At 40.8% G+C, this 21583-nt stretch overlaps 1 protein-coding gene across 1 annotated transcript in view; it reads left to right on the top strand.

Moving 5' to 3' along the window:
- The first annotated feature begins 17073 nt into the window (after positions 1–17073).
- Positions 17074–21583, top strand: part of LOC128982865 (pre-mRNA-processing factor 19) — a 73301-nt gene continuing 68791 nt past the window's right edge. Inside the window, exon 1 of the mRNA XM_054401912.1 lies at positions 17074–17245. Within this exon, the coding sequence (XP_054257887.1) occupies positions 17227–17245 (19 nt within the window). The 5' untranslated portion in view covers positions 17074–17226. The remainder of the gene's footprint in view (positions 17246–21583) is intronic.

The following is a 21583-nucleotide window of genomic DNA, read 5'->3' on the forward strand; positions in this document are numbered from 1 at the left end:
CTTGTGCAAAAGTCTATGTAAAGGAAAACAAAGAGATTGCAAATTTGGAATAAATCTTGAATAGTAATTCACAGATCCAAGAAATGATCTAAGCTCAGAAACGTTCTTTGGTGGGGGTTGTTTCTTGATAGCTTCTACACGATCTTCAACAGGCTGAATACCAAGAGCACTAATTTTGTGCCCAAGATAAGTCACACTTAGTTTGAAAAGCTGTAGTTTATCTTCACGCGTGCGTCCTGCTCTTCTCAATATATTTAAAACTGTTTTGAGCCTATCAATGTGTTCTGGTCCACTTCTACCGCCCACACATATGTCGTCAAAATACCACGCACAATCATCGGTACCAACTAATAATTGGTCCATCAGCTTTTGAAAAATCTTAGGTGCAGTCTTAATACCAAAAGGTAATCTATTGAAGGTAAAATATCCTTTATGTGTCGCTACCACTAGATATTTTTTTGATTCTTCGTCCACTGGAATCTGTAGATACGCATCCTTCAAATCAATAACTGAAAAGAATTTTGAACCATTCAACTTAAGTACTGTTTCTTCAAACGTAGGGATGCAGTATTCGTCGTCGATTAAATGAGGGTTGATTGATACCTTGAAATCTGCACATAATCGTACCTCACCAATAGACGTTGGTACAACAACTAAAGGAGAAGCACAAAGGATCGGAGTAGTAGCTGGATCCACAGGTTCTAAGACCCCTGAGGACACTAAACGATCTAGTTCCTTGCTAGTTGCACTGTGTAATGCGAACGGAACAGGTCTCGGTTTGTGTATTGGCAATTGTACATCATTATTTAATTCTAATTTTCTAATTTCTAATTCTTGTGACGTTGTCTCTCTCAAGTGAGGTCCGGGATAGCTCAGTGCTTGCTGGGTATCGGTTCCAGGGGTCGAAACAACGGGAAGCAAAGGAATGGCTCAGATTCGTGGCACAATAATTTTCAAACAGCCTATGTCATCACAGCCACAAAGGAAAGGTTGTGAATAAGGAACTGGTAGGATGTCTGAATTTGTGCTAAACTTCGAACTAACAGGATCTATGATTATGCTAAGATTACTCTAGCAGGAGCGGGTTAAGTGCTAAGATTTCTCTAGCAGGAACGGGTCGTGTGCTAAGATTGCTCTAGCAGGAACGGGTCGTGTGCTAAGATTGCTCTAGCAGGATCGGGTCGTGTGCTAAGATTGCTCTAGCAGGAACGGGTCGTGTGCTAAGATTACTCTAGCAGGAATGGGTCGTGTGCTAAGATTGCTCTAGCAGGATCGGGTCGAGTGCTAAGATTGCTCTAGCAGGATCGGGTCGTGTGCTAAGATTGCTCTAGCAGGATCGGGTCGTGTGCTAAGATTGCTCTAGCAGGAACTGGTCGTGTGCTAAGATTGCTCTAGCACGAACGGGTCGTGTGCTAAGATTACTCTAGCAGGAATGGGTCGTGTGCTAAGATTGCTCTAGCAGGAATGGGTCGTGTGCTAAGATTACTCTAGCAGGAATGGGTCGTGTGCTAAGATTGCTCTAGCAGGAACGGGTCGTGTGCTAAGATTGCTCTAGCAGGATCGGGTCGTGTGCTAAGATTGCTCTAGCAGGAACTGGTCGTGTGCTAAGATTGCTCTAGCAGGAACGGGTCGTGTGCTAAGATTGCTCTAGCAGGAACGGGTCGTGTGCTAAGATTGCTCTAGCAGGATCGGGTCGTGTGCTAAGATTGCTCTAGCAGGAACGGGTCGTGTGCTAAGATTACTCTAGCAGGAATGGGTCGTGTGCTAAGATTGCTCTAGCAGGATCGGGTCGAGTGCTAAGATTACTCTAGCAGGAATGGGTCGTGTGCTAAGATTGCTCTAGCAGGAACGGGTCGTGTGCTAAGATTGCTCTAGCAGGATCGGGTCGTGTGCTAAGATTGCTCTAGCAAGAACTGGTCGTGTGCTAAGATTGCTCTAGCAGGAACGGGTCGTGTGCTAAGATTGCTCTAGCAGGAACGGGTCGTGTGCTAAGATTGCTCTAGCAGGAACGGGTCGTGTGCTAAGATTGCTCTAGCAGGAACGGGTCGTGTGCTAAGATTGCTCTAGCAGGATTGGGTCGTGTGCTAAGATTACTCTAGCAGGAGCGGGTCGTGTGCTAAGATTGCTCTAGCAGGATCGGGTCGAGTGCTTACCTTACAATCGAAGTGTACTGGTCAGCTGCCCGGGAGCGAATGAGAAAGATGTCCCGAGCAGCCCTCCTTTTATGCGAAAACCTGGTCAGCCTGGTGGGGGTAGTCCGCGCATGCGCAGTAGTCCTGAAATGGTTAGTCACGTCTTGGGCTTTTAGGGGTGAGGATCGGACAATCTATTTGCATTGGAAATTGATTTTTGGGAACATTTTGAGGTTATGTTTGGCTGAACAGGTTTGGACAGGAATGGAAACTGCTGAATAGTATCGGTGGTATCAGGGGGCGACGCAGGGCGATAGAAGGTGACGTAGGATTGGAGAAGGAGACGTGTGGGTCGGGGGAGGTCGAGGGATGTAGCGGAAGGAGACGCTGGGTCGGGGAAGGCGACGTGAGGCTGCGGAAGGAGACGTGGCGTGTTGGAAGGAGACGTGTGGTAAGGGGAAGGTCGGAGTATGTAGCGGAAGGAGACGTTGGGTCGGGGAAGGCGACGTGAGGCTGCGGAAGGAGACGTGGCGTGTTGGAAGGAGACGTGGGGTAAGGGGAAGGTCGGAGGATGTAGCGGAAGGAGACGCTGGGTCGGGGAAGGCGACGTGAGGCTGCGGAAGGAGACGTGGCGTGTTGGAAGGAGACGTGTGGTAAGGGGAAGGTCGGAGGATGTAGCGGAAGGAGACGCTGGGTCGGGGAAGGCGACGTGAGGCTGCGGAAGGAGACGTGGCGTGTTGGAAGGAGACGTGTGGTAAGGGGAAGGTCGGAGGATGTAGCGGAAGGAGACGCTGGGTCGGGGAAGGCGACGTGAGGCTGCGGAAGGAGACGTGGCGTGTTGGAAGGAGACGTGGGGTAAGGGGAAGGTCGGAGGATGTAGCGGAAGGAGACGCTGGGTCGGGGAAGGCGACGTGAGGCTGCGGAAGGAGACGTGGCGTGTTGGAAGGAGACGTGTGGTCAGGGGAAGGTCGGAGGATGTAGCGGAAGGAGACGCTGGGTCGGGGAAGGCGACGTGAGGCTGCGGAAGGAGACGTGGCGTGTTGGAAGGAGACGTGTGGTAAGGGGAAGGTCGGAGGATGTAGCGGAAGGAGACGCTGGGTCTGGGAAGGTGACGTGAGGCTGCGGAAGGAGACGTAAGGTTAGGGGAAGGTCGGGTAAGGGTCTGGAAGACGACGGGGAATAGCGGAAGGTGACGTAAGGAAGCGGAAGGCGACAAGGGGACTGAGGGAGTCAAGGGGACTGAGGGACAATTTAATATAACAAAATGGGGAAAACAGACAGGTGTAATTCGGGCACGTTACAGTCCCCCTCTTTCTTCGGGGGAGAAAAAAAAGAAAAGGGAAAAAGAAAAAAAACTGCGGTTTTTTTTCCAACGAACACAAGTTTTACTTTATTTAACAATATAAAAACAACATAAAATATCTTTTCCAACAAAACAAATAATACTGTTTCAAAATTAAACTAAAATCTTCTTTTTGTATTTAATTATGTTCATCATGATTTTTGAGGAGAACCTTCTCTCTTCACTGGCTCTGACGACTTCTCTCCCCCAGAGCCATGTCGGCGTTTCCCGAATGGCAAGGGCAGGTGGTGGTTAACTGTCCCTCTCGTTTGCAATGGAAGCATCGGATTTTACGAGGCTTAGGGCATTCTCGAAACATGTGTCCACTACTGTCACAGTTCCAACACACGAATGCATTTTGTGGTCTATTAATAGCTCCAATTTGGTATTGGTTCGGTGGCCTAACGTAGCTGCGTTCATTGGGAGCAAGCTGGTTATCTTGGTTGACAGGTGTAGCTCTGTTAGTGAAGTTTCTTACTGGGTCTCTTGGAGTCGGACGGATTTCCTTTCGATGAAAAGATGGCAGGTTCTCAGGATTAGACCACTTAGGAGACAATTCTTCAAGATATACACGATCATTCCAATCAACTTTACGTCTTTCTCTGGATTGGTAAGCTGTTTCTGGATTCAGGGCCTGCGCTGGGGATGGCGGTGGGCGATAGGTTGTTTTGTCTCTTAGAACTGCCTCGTATTCTTCTGCTTTTCTCAATAGGTCCGAGAGACCAGCAATTTCGTGTCTTCGAATGTATAGCTTGTAGTTGGGCTTCAGGTTGTTATAGATTCGGTCCAGTCGAGTTGCGTTGTTGAATCCTCCTCTTTGTCGGATTAGCGTAGAGATAGCAACTACAAATTCTCGACAGGTCTCTCGCTCGCCTTGGGTTCTTTCTTGGATTTCCTTGTCCAGGTTGCGGTAGTACCCAAGTGGTAGAAACTGCTGTTCAAAATCCTGGCAAAAATCTTCAAAAGTTCTCCACAAATCCCTATTGTTCCTCCACCATAACAAAGCTTGGCCTTTAAAAATTTCGGGCAATGAGCGTAGAATACGATTGGGGGGAATATCATAGGACTCGATGAGTTCATTCAATCTTTCCAAGAATGACACTGAATCATTTATTCCATCGAACTTTAAATTCCATTTGCGGACTAGATTGCAGATTCCTGGTGTACCTAAATCAACTTCGTTGCTTTGACCCTGTTGACGTAGGTGATAATCGGGTGGAGAATTCCGTTCAGTGGGGACTTCTCTTCGTTGGTACAGGTCATGGTGACGGTCGAGATGTCGGCCTCCTGTAGGTTCGTGGTCTCGAAGTTTTGGTTGGGAGGAAATAATAGATTGGTGACTTTGCCCATAATCTTGCATCGGATGTTTGTCGATTCCCTTCGAGGGAGGAGGGATCAATTCCGTTTTACTCATATCGGCTCTCATGAGTTCAATTAGTTTGTGCCTGAGGGTATTATTACTACCCTGGGGAGATAATCCAACAATCTCTTTCAGGTTGTCTACTAGTATCCTATAGTCATCATCTCTGTTTGAGGATATGCGAGATTGGGATGGAACTTTGGGAATAGTTCCAAGGAGGTTCGTGCTATGGGAAGGCCCTGAAGCGGTTTCTTCGATGTCTTTATAGTTTTCCCAGTCTTCCTCAGGAGTATCAACGGGGTTTCTTAAGTTGTCAACAAGCCTTTTTCTCAGTTCTTTTACGTTTCCGGAGTTGTCTATACCTCTAAGCATGCACTCATCTTGTAGTTGTATTTTGTTAAGTGTGTAGATCCAACCAACACGTTCATCCTGATGTGGTGCCTTCTGCTGGAAGGTCGTGGTGCTAGATGACATGATGGGTAGATTAAGAAGTGCCGAAGTGGTTGTGGTGGTTGTAGTAGTAGTCGTAACTGTCGTAACATGTGGTGCAGGCAATGGCGGAAAATCCTTTTGAGGCAGAAATTCACCTGTGGTCGCTTGGTTTTCTTCGATCATCTTCGTTCGATGTTACGAGGAAGTCGATGCTGATGCTGTATCAGTCCCTGTTCGGGCGCCAAAATTTGTGACGTTCTCTCTCTCAAGTGAGGTCCGGGATAGCTCAGTGCTTGCTGGGTATCGGTTCCAGGGGTCGAAACAACGGGAAGCAAAGGAATGGCTCAGATTCGTGGCACAATAATTTTCAAACAGCCTATGTCATCACAGCCACAAAGGAAAGGTTGTGAATAAGGAACTGGTAGGATGTCTGAATTTGTGCTAAACTTCGAACTAACAGGATCTATGATTATGCTAAGATTACTCTAGCAGGAGCGGGTTAAGTGCTAAGATTACTCTAGCAGGAATGGGTCGTGTGCTAAGATTGCTCTAGCAGGATCGGGTCGAGTGCTAAGATTGCTCTAGCAGGATCGGGTCGTGTGCTAAGATTGCTCTAGCAGGATCGGGTCGTGTGCTAAGATTGCTCTAGCAGGAACTGGTCGTGTGCTAAGATTGCTCTAGCACGAACGGGTCGTGTGCTAAGATTACTCTAGCAGGAATGGGTCGTGTGCTAAGATTGCTCTAGCAGGAATGGGTCGTGTGCTAAGATTACTCTAGCAGGAATAGGTCGTGTGCTAAGATTGCTCTAGCAGGAACGGGTCGTGTGCTAAGATTACTCTAGCAGGAATGGGTCGTGTGCTAAGATTGCTCTAGCAGGATCGGGTCGAGTGCTAAGATTGCTCTAGCAGGATCGGGTCGTGTGCTAAGATTGCTCTAGCAGGATCGGGTCGTGTGCTAAGATTGCTCTAGCAGGAACTGGTCGTGTGCTAAGATTGCTCTAGCACGAACGGGTCGTGTGCTAAGATTACTCTAGCAGGAATGGGTCGTGTGCTAAGATTGCTCTAGCAGGAATGGGTCGTGTGCTAAGATTACTCTAGCAGGAATGGGTCGTGTGCTAAGATTGCTCTAGCAGGAACGGGTCGTGTGCTAAGATTGCTCTAGCAGGATCGGGTCGTGTGCTAAGATTGCTCTAGCAGGAACTGGTCGTGTGCTAAGATTGCTCTAGCAGGAACGGGTCGTGTGCTAAGATTGCTCTAGCAGGAACGGGTCGTGTGCTAAGATTGCTCTAGCAGGATCGGGTCGTGTGCTAAGATTGCTCTAGCAGGAACGGGTCGTGTGCTAAGATTACTCTAGCAGGAATGGGTCGTGTGCTAAGATTGCTCTAGCAGGATCGGGTCGAGTGCTAAGATTACTCTAGCAGGAATGGGTCGTGTGCTAAGATTGCTCTAGCAGGAACGGGTCGTGTGCTAAGATTGCTCTAGCAGGATCGGGTCGTGTGCTAAGATTGCTCTAGCAGGAACTGGTCGTGTGCTAAGATTGCTCTAGCAGGAACGGGTCGTGTGCTAAGATTGCTCTAGCAGGAACGGGTCGTGTGCTAAGATTGCTCTAGCAGGAACGGGTCGTGTGCTAAGATTGCTCTAGCAGGAACGGGTCGTGTGCTAAGATTGCTCTAGCAGGATTGGGTCGTGTGCTAAGATTACTCTAGCAGGAGCGGGTCGTGTGCTAAGATTGCTCTAGCAGGATCGGGTCGAGTGCTTACCTTACAATCGAAGTGTACTGGTCAGCTGCCCGGGAGCGAATGAGAAAGATGTCCCGAGCAGCCCTCCTTTTATGCGAAAACCTGGTCAGCCTGGTGGGGGTAGTCCGCGCATGCGCAGTAGTCCTGAAATGGTTAGTCACGTCTTGGGCTTTTAGGGGTGAGGATCGGACAATCTATTTGCATTGGAAATTGATTTTTGGGAACATTTTGAGGTTATGTTTGGCTGAACAGGTTTGGACAGGAATGGAAACTGCTGAATAGTATCGGTGGTATCAGGGGGCGACGCAGGGCGATAGAAGGTGACGTAGGATTGGAGAAGGAGACGTGTGGGTCGGGGGAGGTCGAGGGATGTAGCGGAAGGAGACGCTGGGTCGGGGAAGGCGACGTGAGGCTGCGGAAGGAGACGTGGCGTGTTGGAAGGAGACGTGTGGTAAGGGGAAGGTCGGAGTATGTAGCGGAAGGAGACGTTGGGTCGGGGAAGGCGACGTGAGGCTGCGGAAGGAGACGTGGCGTGTTGGAAGGAGACGTGGGGTAAGGGGAAGGTCGGAGGATGTAGCGGAAGGAGACGCTGGGTCGGGGAAGGCGACGTGAGGCTGCGGAAGGAGACGTGGCGTGTTGGAAGGAGACGTGTGGTAAGGGGAAGGTCGGAGGATGTAGCGGAAGGAGACGCTGGGTCGGGGAAGGCGACGTGAGGCTGCGGAAGGAGACGTGGCGTGTTGGAAGGAGACGTGGGGTAAGGGGAAGGTCGGAGGATGTAGCGGAAGGAGACGCTGGGTCGGGGAAGGCGACGTGAGGCTGCGGAAGGAGACGTGGCGTGTTGGAAGGAGACGTGTGGTCAGGGGAAGGTCGGAGGATGTAGCGGAAGGAGACGCTGGGTCGGGGAAGGCGACGTGAGGCTGCGGAAGGAGACGTGGCGTGTTGGAAGGAGACGTGTGGTAAGGGGAAGGTCGGAGGATGTAGCGGAAGGAGACGCTGGGTCTGGGAAGGTGACGTGAGGCTGCGGAAGGAGACGTAAGGTTAGGGGAAGGTCGGGTGAGGGTCTGGAAGACGACGGGGAATAGCGGAAGGTGACGTAAGGAAGCGGAAGGCGACAAGGGGACTGAGGGAGTCAAGGGGACTGAGGGACAATTTAATATAACAAAATGGGGAAAACAGACAGGTGTAATTCGGGCACGTTACAAAGAACAGTATTTCAGCATACATAACATTGACTGAATTTCCTGATTTGAGTGTTGGGTTTCCTTTATATTGCTTTCACAAACTATATAAACGATACCAAGCCATTGCTCGGTTCACCGTTCCGGTACTGAGCTACACAATAGACAATAGCTTTGTTTTTGGATAAGATCAAGTAATTTTAGCTATGGCCACCATTCATAAGAATTGCTACAAACAAGAACGCCTGGGTCCATTTAGAACCAGCCTGGAGAAAAACTCTAGACTTTAATAAATAGGCCTACTGAAAGAAAAAAAAAAAATAAAAATACATTACCACTACAATGTAATTCTGTAATGACGTTTAACGTGTAAATTTTATTATGATTTATGATTCAAGGTTACAAGCCCAGTATATAAAATGCGAACTCAATAATTTTATTTGCAGAAGCTCACAAAATGGTATTTATTCGAATAAAAGAAACAAATGGCGGACTACGAAAATAGATATTTCATAACATGTAATAGATCCAAATTAAATGTGCATTTTTATCTGTTTGCATACCAAAAAGCTACTATTTAAATAAGAAACCCACATATAACACATACTCCCTTATATTAGTACACTAGCAGAGTACCCGTCCTTCGTACGGGGTCGGTATATAAGTGTAAAATGTTTATTAATTGCAGTCATACTCTAGTTTTGTGTTTGCAATGGGGGACGACACAGTTTGATAAAATTTGGTTCTTGAAGTTTACGGTATGCTATAGTATAACACATTTACCATAGCCATAATGCTCTACTACTGCACCTAAACAATATAAAACAAATTATCAAACCTTTGCACAATATCACAAATGATTCATTAAATGGTCATATAGGCCTAAAAATAACTGTAAACAATCCTACTTTGATAGTTCTCATTGCGTATCACAGCTTTTGTTGCTGCTTAGTTCAATTAGCTATTGTCAAAAATTCAAACAAAAAATGGCCTAATCGTGTTGTACCCTGTTGGTAAACCTTATAACGTTTGAATGCTATTCCATATCATAGTACCATTAGAACCAACTTGTTTAGTTGAAACAGCTGACTAAATTCTTTAATTCCTTTTAAATGTGAATACTCATAAGGTTAACATAGGGATCCATAGAGCCACTGGGGCGGAGCCCGGAAGGATTTTTGAGATAAGAATAGGCTTATATTTTAATCGGGAATGTGAGCTATCATTATGCCAAATTTCAGCCCAATCCGTCCAGTAGTTAAAGCGTGATTGAACTTCAAACAAACACACAAACTTTCACATTTATAATATCAGTATGATTTCTCATCCTTATGGATCAGCTGAAGACAGTTTTATTGTTAGTTCTGTCCTGTGCACTGTCTTTAGAGGTCGTGTTTTGTTTACAATTGTTTCTTGTTTTCAGTCATTAAAAACTTCGTTTAACTAAATAAAACGTTCTAATCACAACCATGGTCCACCATGAATCACAACTAATAACACGTCCCCTAGTTATATAACCAAACAGTAAAGAACAAATCATGAAGTTAACTATCAAATAATAGAAACACAATTTTGTCGACACTAGCGATCAGTGTCACCGGACATGAACTAGACACGAAAAACGAGCTTCAAAGTTTACAATGGGATGTAGGTTTAAAGTTTACTTGTTTTGGTTAGTCTATGGTAAGACTATAATGCATTTTCCACCCTAATAATCATAAGAATAATGTTAAACATACTTCCAAATATATTTATTTTATCCACTACGTTGTTCTCACTCCTAATTAATCGTAGGATACGACATTATGGTACCGATACGATATAGGTACTAGGTACTACACTTTCGGCAACACTGGCCAAAAATATTCGTGCTTGGCTCCCATTGGACGGCCCGCGAGGCTTCTGATTGGGAGTTAGCGAGTTCCGCCGAGGGACCGAGTTAGCGACTTCCGTACGAGGACGGAATTCGCTAACCCGGCTCTAGAGCGGGTTCCGGAGTTAGCCAATTTCGAAACCGAACAAGTTAGCGAGTTGAACTCGCTGAGTTCCTCTCATCGACCAAATTTGAAGATAGGGCGTTTAACATGGGGTTAGCGAGTTCCAGAGTTAGCCAATTCATCGGACCCATGCTGACGCTGACCGCGCTGACACCGACACAGCGATAGTGGGCACTGGGCAGATTTTCACATTGCTGTTAGCAGGTTAACGTCATCGTAAATTCAATTGATTCGGAAAGTCAATTTTGTTTTGCAACATAGTCACTTCGATATTTTAATTTTCTATCGATATTTGATCGTTATCACCGGTTATGAATCTGATAGCATAGATGAAAACATAGTTCCTAAGGGACTATGTTTTATCTATGCTGATAGTCACAGTGGAACAACCTTAATCTTCAATACCGCCCATTTGAAAATCTAATAATGTATTATCGTAATGAGGAGCTAATGACCGACCACAGTTAAAGTTGGCCATGGCTTGAGACTATAAAAAATACAATATTGGACTTAATTTTACTGATTTTTCGTTCAACAATGTAGGCCTATTCAAAATTAATAACAAAAAGACTTAATAATAAGACTTAGGGACTAGGACTAGGGAGAGATAGCCTAATTTATTTGAAATATGTAGGCGAACTGATGAACGAAAAAATAGCTTGTTGAAAGATTTAACCTATTATCTTGAAATTAAATCGTTAATATGTTACTAAAACATTTAATATGTTAAACATACATGTTTAATCTATGGTTTTATCTATAGTTGAGTCTTCTGCACTAATGGCAGAACGGCATCTAAAAAATCTCCCGTGTGCCGCTGTCAGGGCCCTGCAAAATTTAATTTATTCAGTTCAGTTCAGAAACGGACACATAAGGGTCTGACTTAGGGGAGGTACGAATGAGGCATTAGTTCAAAATTCCTCCGTGAACAGCGCTGTAGTAGAGAGTGCATTGGCAATTAAGGTTTAGGCCTACTAATCGCAAAAATAGTTCTGTTCATAAAATTAAATTATAAATGCCTCAAATTCAATTTTATTATTTTTTAATTATAAAATTAAACTATCATAACCTAACCGAACTAACCAAACTTGCTGATAATGAAATAATATAACAAAAGTTTAGTACAGTAATAGAAAAAATAATTCTGTTTATTAAATAAAACTAGAAATTGCTCAAATAAAATTTTATAATGACTTAATAATAAAATTAAACTGTCATAACCGAACCAAACCAACCAAACTTGCTGATAATAAAAAAAATCTTTGGACAAAAAGTAAATGTCACCAGCGGGATTTGAACCCGGGCCTTCAGCGTACAGGCCCGGCACGATAACCATTAGACCACTGAGGCCGACGTCTATGCTATACATCGTTTTGTTACGATAATGGCGTTCCCTCAGCTAATAAGAAGCCCACTAGCTGTCATCGTAGCCTCTTCTATACCTCCCCTGAGTAAATACCGACACATAATACGGGATTTACTCAAGGGAGGTACAGAAGAGGATTCGATGACGTCAGCTGTCAGAAAAAAAGCTGTTGACGTAATCGATTGAGCGATCTGTTGAAGGTGGAATATCGTACTCGTACTAAGTTTATCACTATCGTATCGTTTCGACTTTCGTTATTGTATGGCTGTCGGCTGCCGTTTGTTTATGTTTATGTGCTTTCCTCATCACTCTCCTCCTTCACTTCAACTAAGTTACTAAGTTTAAGTTTACTATTTATTTATAGGCCTACATACAGTTTAAAGTTAAAAGGTAAGTAATTATTCCTAATTAACTTTTGAGGTATTAATAATTAGGCTTAAGTTATGGCTATTTTTAATTTGTATTATGGACCACATGATAGTCCAAACCCAGAAAAACCTAATCTTAACCTGATTTGCTTAGTTAATATAGGCATAGGCTAGTCATTGATTTGTGTTTGTAAAAGTCAGGCCCAGAGTAGGATGACCAGGTTGTTTCAGAATAAAAACAGGACATTCAAACAAATCTCGGCCTCCCCCGTAACTTACAACACACACCTGAGTGTCTAATTAAATTACACAGAGGGTCTCTTATTTGCTAATTTTGTTGAGGTAGAAATCAAGTACGTTTAGGCCCTTTTATCAACCTGTTTTTAAGCTTTTAGACCAGTAAACTTACCTAATCTTATTTTCCATTAAAACTTATTTACACATCACATGATTGTCATAGTTGTTTTAAAAATACATTAATGGCATGCAGCTAGGGGCTAGGCAAGGTAAATACTTTTGTGAATCACCACAGGCCAACTGAGAATAAAATAATCCAACAAAATTTTTAAGGGTTTTAGATCTTAGGGTACAGTTTCTTAACTGGGCTATGCTAATATCGATTGAAACTATCAATTCGATTAGCAAACTTTCATGCGATTTTTTCACCATCAGCAAGTTTGGTTGGTTAGGTTAGGTTATGATAGTTTAATTTTATAATAGATATATTTTTAAAAATTTAAAATATATTTAAAAAATATATATATTTAAAAAATATTGATTAAGTTATTAATTAATATTTCCAATTCGATAGTTTCAATTGATATAAGCATAGCCCAGTTAAGAAACTGTACCCAGATCTTATTACAAGATTTATTACGGGTACAGTTTCTTAACTGGGCTATGCTAATATCGATTGAAACTATCGAATTGGAAATATTGGTTAATAATCGATATTTTAAAATTTATCTTTTATAATGTAAAATTAAACTATCATAACCTAACCTAACCAACCAAACTTGCTGACGGTGAAAAAATCGCATGAAGGTTTACTAATCGAATCGATAGTTTCAATCGATATCAGCATAGCCCAGTTAAGAAACTGTACCGTACCCTTTATTACTAATAAAACATAGGTGGTAATAGCCTACCGGTATGTGAAACTAAGTTATTGATTTTAAGTATCATGAGCATCTTAAATTTAATTTTGTTATCGTTAATTTGTATGCTGGGAATAAAGTTAGGCCTACAGTTAACTTATAAATTACAGAAATTCATAATAAACTAAAAAAATGTTTTCTGTTTTGCTCTAAGAATTACTTGCTCACTTGCTTAAGAACATTAGGTTAAGTTATCCTTTTCGCAGAGGATACGCAACTGGGACCGTGGACGTGGATTATGCGTCCGGCAGTTATGCCTACAGTCATAACCTAACCTAACCAACCAAACTTGCTGATAATGAACAAATCAAATGAAGGTTAAATTCTGTTCATAAAATAAAAATAAATGCCAAAAATTCTAACCAAAGATGTACAGTTAAGAAGAAATGGGATTCTAAGCAAAATCTTTGAAAAAAAGTTAGTAACTTCTAGGGCCTATCACCGATGTGATTCGATCTAGATACCTCATGTACATCAGCCATGTACTTTATCTACACACCACGAACACCAATGGCTAAATATCGTATCGTTGTGGAAATGGTGTTCCGGTCCCCCACAACCCGGTGACGTCAATGCCGGGTGCCTAAGTAATCCACATTCGGTAACCAGACGCGTATCCTCTAATCTGCGTTTTTTTTTTTTTTTTTATAAAGCAATAGGCCTTATTTACTTATAAAAGTAGCCAAACAAATTGAAAAAAAACCAAAGTGAACTTAACCAATTTCAAATAATAATAGGCCTAAGTTAATACTATCTATAACCCTCTAAGATTTAGCCAATACATAGTGTAGGCTAATTGAGTTAAAACTTTGATATTCAAATTCATCGCCTCATATTACTATTGGTGTTTACAAACAAGTCAATCTATTGATTACCGGTACCTAAGTTATTTCACCTTCAATTAGTTACGGTAATCATATAGCAATAATGGTACATTCATTGAGTAGACCTAGGCCTATTTAATGTAAAACAAAAGTAAGAATGTAATGCATAATACGCTATGGTTGACGCGCCGAGACCCTGAGTCCTTATCTAACCCAACCCAACCACAATGCAATAATATCATTGTTTTAAATTATTCAAAAGTGTTATTATCATTAGTCGTAGAATCAAATCCAATCGACAAATTATAAATATGAACGACTAAGATTGATTAGTAAGAACAAAGTAGGCCTAACTTACTTATAGACTAAATTTTGTGTAGGCTACTTCAATGTGTATCGGCAATCAAACTGTCGATGTGTTCACATTTTGTGTTTTTCATACTAACCGATTAAACTGTCAGCACATGCAGGAGCCCGACACATTTACATTCCAAGATAATGTGTGTTTTTAATAACTTAGCTGATTTGTTGTCACGTCAATTTATTACACGTTCTTATTAGAATATTTTGAAATAATGCCTTAGGCCTATGCAAATATTTAAAAAAAATGAATAATGTTAAACTCTACTCTTTGACAAGCAGTCCTGATCATTCAAGACCCCAGCATGATTAATATTGACTACAATCATACCGATAATTAAGTTAATCTATTATATTTGTTTCAGGGCAAAAAGTGCTGCTGTCGCAACCATCAATGATTAGGATTGGAGTGGACGAAGAAACATTTATTTCCATTTTATTTGATTTTAAAAGTTTTTGTAATTTCTTTACATAGTTTGGTTTTAACTTGCATAGAATATAATAAATAGTTTTGTCTAAACTTTGAGTTTTTATCCACCAAAAATTGAAAAATAGATTTATTTTTTAATGTAAAATTTATAGTTGAAATAGATAACTGAACCAGACACTTTGTGTGTCACCAAAGATTGCGGCTTTTCACTGTTTTAGTCAAATAATCGTAATGTCCAATTGTACATAAATCGAATTACAGTTTTATATCAAATTGATCATCAATTGGACTAAATATACACATCAATGGTTATACACATTAAATAGTCTCAATTTGTACAAACATGAATGTGCATATGATGTTCACTAGATGTCCAATTGAATCTTAATTTAACCTAAATTGAATAACAATTTGATGTAAAATTGATCATCAATTGATCGAGATACGCACATCATATGTATATCGATGTTTGTGACGTTTGTACAATAATTGAATGTTAAATAGTCGTAATTTGTACAAACATGAATGTGCATACGATGTTCAGTTGAACATTCTTGAACATCAATTTAATGTTCAATTGATGTACATGTGTTATATGGGTAGGTACATATTAAAGTGATGCAAACAAATGTTATGTAAACGGTTAAGGCCATTTACCAAATAAAAATATAGACATATGGAATATCAAAATGAAGCTTAGAGTGTGTAGATTTTCTGAAAAGTTTTGATATGGACAAACTCCCTAAGAGGTCTGCCCCACAGACTGATTTCCAAAGGGCTACGCCTTGCATGTTTTGGAAGTTAACGTTATTTGAGTAATTTAGTGAACAACAGCTGGCCAATGCAATTTACAATATAGTTTGTTGGTTTATGTTCTTAAAAGAGGTGCGGTGAATAAACAGTGAAGCTATCTCTAGCCGTTTGACACAAGTGAGTGGTTAAAGGTGTTCGAAACACGATGAATATGAGATTAACAAACCATGTAGGTATGTCGTTCGTTCCAAGAGGTTGTAACCGATTTTTAACAGGTCGCCATTTCATTGACAAGTATTTAAGTAAAGTATTAAAGACGTGAAAGAGAGCGGCGAGTTCAGGTACAACCCTACCCACCTTAGGACGTAAGGTTTGAAGGCTCCAATGCTTTTTTACCATCCTTTCAGATGACAATTTCTCGAACTTGGGCCCTTTAAATGAAATATAAAGTCAAAGTTGATTAAATTAATTTAATGGTGGCTTCTGTACACCCGTGAATTTGCGGGTAGAACCTCTTATATTGTTAATAGCAGTTTTCTTAGACTTAATAATATATTTTATCTAACAAAGTAATGTACCGGTAATGTCAAATCTGACGTGAGAAGCGAAGAGAGGATGATATGTTGTGTAAGTGCTGTATCTTTTCCTGCAAATTCGTTGATCCTTTTTATTCCAAAAACTACAGTTTGAAACTATTTTATGCCCAATTTATTTTTAAAGTTAAGGTAAGTTTTTGGATCTATTGTGACTCATACAAATTAGTTGGGGTCTATTATTGTTTTCAATTTAGGATTGTTGTTATCTTGCACTAGGCCTATATCATTATTCTGGTGGAAAGGTTGGTGAGATTTACATCCCTGGGTAAATCTTGACACCATCTTTGACCAAATGAAATTATTTGTACAGGAATATTATAGTAGCCTCGATTAGGTACGTTAGGTGTAGCCTACCTATACATTATTCAAAATTCTTTATTGGGAGGATACAACTTAATAAAAAAAGCAAGACTTGTCCGCTTTAAATTATCAATAGTGCTGATTTATTAATGGCATTCTTAAAAATTAACTCCAAGACAGAAACTGGCCTAAGTTAATATAAATTGGCTTTGGAACCAATGAAAATGAGTGCCTTTGAACCAGTCTTTAAAAGCTAAACGAAAAAGGGACCTAAATAAACCATTTTTTGCCAAGTTATAACCAATCATTTCAAGCTAAAGATTTCTATTTCAACCGGTATATTTAACATAATTGATAAATGATTGATCTTATTTCATGGAAGCCCCTGAGTCTAAGTTTGGCAATGTTTTTGTAAATAGAGTATAAGCATGGTACTGTATAAGTTAATACCTTGGATAAAGAACACTCAAACTGATTAATTTTTATTTATGTTAATACAGTATGAGTATGTTACCATAGTACGTACGACTACGATGGGCAAATATCGATTGTAGTAGGATCTATCGATTATATCGATAGTTGGCGACTGACGACTCGAGTACTCGACCGAATCAACGATGACGTCATGGCCTGCTGTGCTCTCTAATACAGCGCTGTTCACGGAGGAAATTTGAACTAAATTTGCCTCATTTGTACCTCCCTTCAGTCAGACCCACATAATACATAGGCCTACCATAACATAACATAACCCCAAAACATTGAGTGTGTTCGTTCAAGTTTAGGGAGAAGGGACAGAGTTGGAGTTGGAGTTTGGCTTCGGCTCGGCGTTGAGTATACAAGTTTTACTCTCAAGAGTTGTGAAAAAGTTAGAAGTGTAAAATTACTTCAACACTATGTCTCTTACGTGTGCTAGTAAGTCCTTATTATTAAGAACAATATTTAATTCCTTATTTAAACCTTACTTAAAGATCTTTCCTTGAATTTTATACCGGCATTGAGATTTAAGTTAGAGAAGCCCTTCATTGGACCAAGCTAAGGCCTATTTCATAGCTTAGTTACCTTAGTTATTTTCAAATTTTGTTCTTTGTTTAGGATGAAAATTAGTAGCCTACGTTACTGAATAAAGGAACTAGGAATCTAGTATATCTTTGGGAAGTTTTGTTATTTTAATAGCCTAGCCTTACTTAGGTAGGCATAACACTTAAACGGGCAAAGTGGCAAATGAACATAGATTACGATGAATCTCCCTTTGTTATTTGTAAAGAAATTGTTAATCCGAATCACAAATTATTTGATGATAATTTAGATAGTAGTAACTCGTTTTGTAAGTTTAGAGTCTTACACCAAAATATCAGGAGCTATAATAAAAACATAGATGACCTACTATTAACTCTTCAGGGTATAAAAATCAAATTTCATTGTATTATTCTGACTGAAGCTTGGTTAAATGATGATAGTAATTTGTTGGCTATTGATGGCTATAACATATTTAGAAGCTACAACAACTTGGATCAGAACGATGGAATAGTAATATACATAGATAAGTTAACTCATTATCAACTTCCTGTAACCAGCTATTTATTGGCGGTGTCGCTACGAGTCTTTCCTTGACTTTTACGTGGGCAGGCGTGAATTGTAACTTAACTGCCATTTATCGCAGCCCTGCTTCGTCTTTGCAAATTTTTATTGATAGCTTACATGATTATATAACAAATTCAACAAATTGTTCTAGCATGAAAATAATTGCAGGTGACATCAACTGTGACATTTTGAGCCCTCAATTAAATTCTTTGGAAGACCGTTACTTAGACATACTGAGTGACCTAGGATTCATCCAGTGTATAGACAAAGTAACACTTAAAGGCCAATAAGTAACACGTGTATAGATCATTACTTTGTCAAACTTCCGCTCAACTTTACAGCCAACTCATCCATCCTACAGACCTCAGTCACAGACCACTACAGTATTTGTCTCGAAATTAAAAGTAGCCTACTGCCAAAACCAATCCGAGAGTAAACAATCACTCTCTAAAAACAATCAACTGGGAGCATGTTAAGCAAGATCTCCTCGTTCAAAACTGGGATCTAATCTATACATCAATAGATGTCCATTCCGCCGCAAAAATCTTTAATGATATACTTATTTCCACTGTTAAACGTAATTCATCTACCGTTACCACTACCGCTTAAACGTTCAAGATAAAACCGTGGATAACTAGGCCTAACGGTCTCTTAAAATCAATACGTCATCGGGACAAAATAAGTAGACTAACCAATAAACACCCCTTTAATACTAGACTGCGTGCACGCTATGTTAGATACAGAAACATATTAAAATCCACACCTAAAAAGGCAAAATACGATTTTTACAAAAATAAGATCAATGACGCTCAAGGAGATCCAAAGAAATTTTGGAATATAGTGAACGAAGTAGCGGGTCGCACAGATCCCAAATGCAAATTTCCAGTCGGTGCATTTGGAGCACACAGCGACACTGTCCCCTCCATCTGTGATAAATTTAACAAATACTTTGCTTCCGTCGGATCCCAGCTAGCCGGGGCTTTGCAGCCTGTTGGTCCTGTCGAAATAGAGGATGCTGATTTTGCTGTGAACTCCCAGTTCTCACTGGAACCAATTACCCATCAAGATTTACTAGGCGTGGTTACCAAAATCAGAGGAAACTCGGCACCTGGGTATGATGGCATTTCCTCTAAACCCTCTAAACTGATAAAGCATAATCTAGACGTATTACACCAACCCTTATTTCACATTGTAAATTTAAGTATATCAACTAATACTTTTCCAAATCCTTATAAAATTGCCAAAGTAATCCCGATCTATAAATCAGGCCCAAAGAATGTGATAGCAAATTTCAGACCTATTTCTTAACTTGGTATCCAAGATAATTGAAAAATGTGTCAAGCAACAGTTGTATAGATATCTCGAGGAAAATAATATCATTAACAACGTACAGTTTGGGTTCAGAGCTAACGCAAGCACTACCCGTGCCTTATTTAATATCTCAAAACATATTTATGAAAAAATTGATGATAAAAAACGTGTGCTTGTAACCTTTTTAGACTTGGCCAAAGCATTCGATTCTATTGATAGGCATAAATTAATCACAAAACTGCAGTTGATAGGCGTTGACAACCCATCACTTGACTGGTTCCGCAGCTATTTGACTGGCCGATCACAGTTGGTTACTATTAATGGCGAAAATAGTGATATCACTAACATTGACTATGGTGTCGTCCAAGGAAGTAACCTAGGTCCTCTTCTCTTTTTAATATATATCAATAACATTACTAAATTAAGAGTCGATGGTAAATTGTTTCTTTTTGCTGATGACACAGCGGTAGTGTCCTCGGGTAATACGTGGGACGATGTTTACCATCAAGCTGCATCTGACTTACTTAAAATAAAAAATTGGCTGGATCATAACACATTGACATTAAATGTATCAAAAACCAAGTGCATGCCAGTTTTCTTATCTCGAACCCGTGATCCTAGCCTTAGAAAACTCTATCTTCATTCATGTGGTGATCTGTGGTCTAATACCTGCGGATGTGACACAGTCGATCGTGTGGACCAATACAAGTACCTTGGGGTGATCATTGATCAAAGGATGACATGGTCTCCTCATATTATCTATGTAAAGCAAAGATTGAGGAAACTGGTCTACGCCTTTTATCAACTAAGCCGTGTGTTAACGATTGACCACTGCAGATACGTTTACTATGCATACGTGCAGTCTGTGCTGCTGTATGGCATACTGGCGTGGGGTGGTGTATCAGCTGCCACATTGGCTCCTCTTCACGTAACCCAGAAAACCTTAATCAAAATTATTCTTAAGGCCCCCCATACACGTAACGATCGGCCGGGCGGCGAGGGCCGGAAGGCCAAACTGAACAGTTGGCCTGTGAAAGGAGGGTCCCCATACACGCAACGATACGCCTGCCGGCCGGACTGAAATTTCTCCGCCTAGTGGCAAGTGTGCAGTCAGTTTTCGTACGGCAAAAACGTTTTTGTTAACTTGCTATAAGCTGGATCTTTTAAGTTCCTGTTGTGGTATGCCTTTGTTTTGACCCTCCGCTGACATTCATGCTTTCTGTATTCTTCTATAAAGGCTAGCACATGCTGATTAGTCCACGTAGCCATATTAGTACAAAGACTGAACAGAAAATAAAGTTAGGTTATGTCAATGACCGTGCCTGACACCTTAAAAATGAACGTAAATAAAAAAATAATGCTACTACTGTACTGTCGGCCTTCCGGCGACCCCATACACGTAACGATCGGCCGGCCGGCGTGGACTGTTCAGGCCGGGCCGGCCGGCCGATCGTTACGTGTATGGTGGGAAAGACCGAAACATTACTCAACGAATTTACTTTTTTCTGAATTCCCAGTTTTCAATATTAGACAATTGTTTATCAAAACACTATTACTTTTCATTAAGAACAACAAGGAAATTATTTTTTCTAACTTACAACACAGTTATCACACTAGACTCAGGCATAACTTTGGATACCGCACTCCACAACTAGCATATAGTTAGTTGAAAAATAACGTGTTTTACATAGCTCACATCCTTTATCGCAACTTGCCGCCCAACATAACTGATGCTGAATCAGGCAGTGTCGCTGTGTATAAAAGCAAGGTCTGTGAGTGGCTGATGACTGTGGGACGAGAGGCTGCAGAGGCTTTAATTCGCTCGCCTTACATTTAAATTAATCTCTGACATCAAACACCGCCATAATAGCTATCAAAATACATTTGTCTTCATAGATTAATATTTTTATTGTTGCTTAAGGCTGTTTATTGTTAACTAATTCTATTATACAACATATTTATATAGCATATATATATTTATTAAGAGCTCCTGATACGTATTTAAGTATAGATGTACACATTATTTATAAACAGTGTGCACATGTTTTTGACCAATGGACAATAATTAAAACATATTTCCTGCTGGTAAGAGCTCTTCTGCAACCTCAGGGTTTAGGGTTAGTGCTTGGAACTCTCTTTAATTTCCAATGTCCTTGCTAATCTTTTAATTTGAAACTTTTTTTTATGATAATAAAGTTAGCCTTTGATTTTTTTTTTTTAATTTTATATCAAATTTGGATAAGATTGTTCTAAAACAAAAGTCTTTACTTGAATCAAGATTTTAGGCTATATAAATTTTAACAGCTATGAGGCTACTCGATCCACCTCAGAAGTAGGCTAATGTTCTCAAATTGTCCA

Source organism: Macrosteles quadrilineatus, unplaced genomic scaffold, assembly GCF_028750875.1.
Source record: "Macrosteles quadrilineatus isolate MER2022 unplaced genomic scaffold, UCM_ALF_1.0 Scaffold_1__1_contigs__length_201487025, whole genome shotgun sequence".
Classification (NCBI taxonomy): domain Eukaryota; kingdom Metazoa; phylum Arthropoda; class Insecta; order Hemiptera; family Cicadellidae; genus Macrosteles; species Macrosteles quadrilineatus.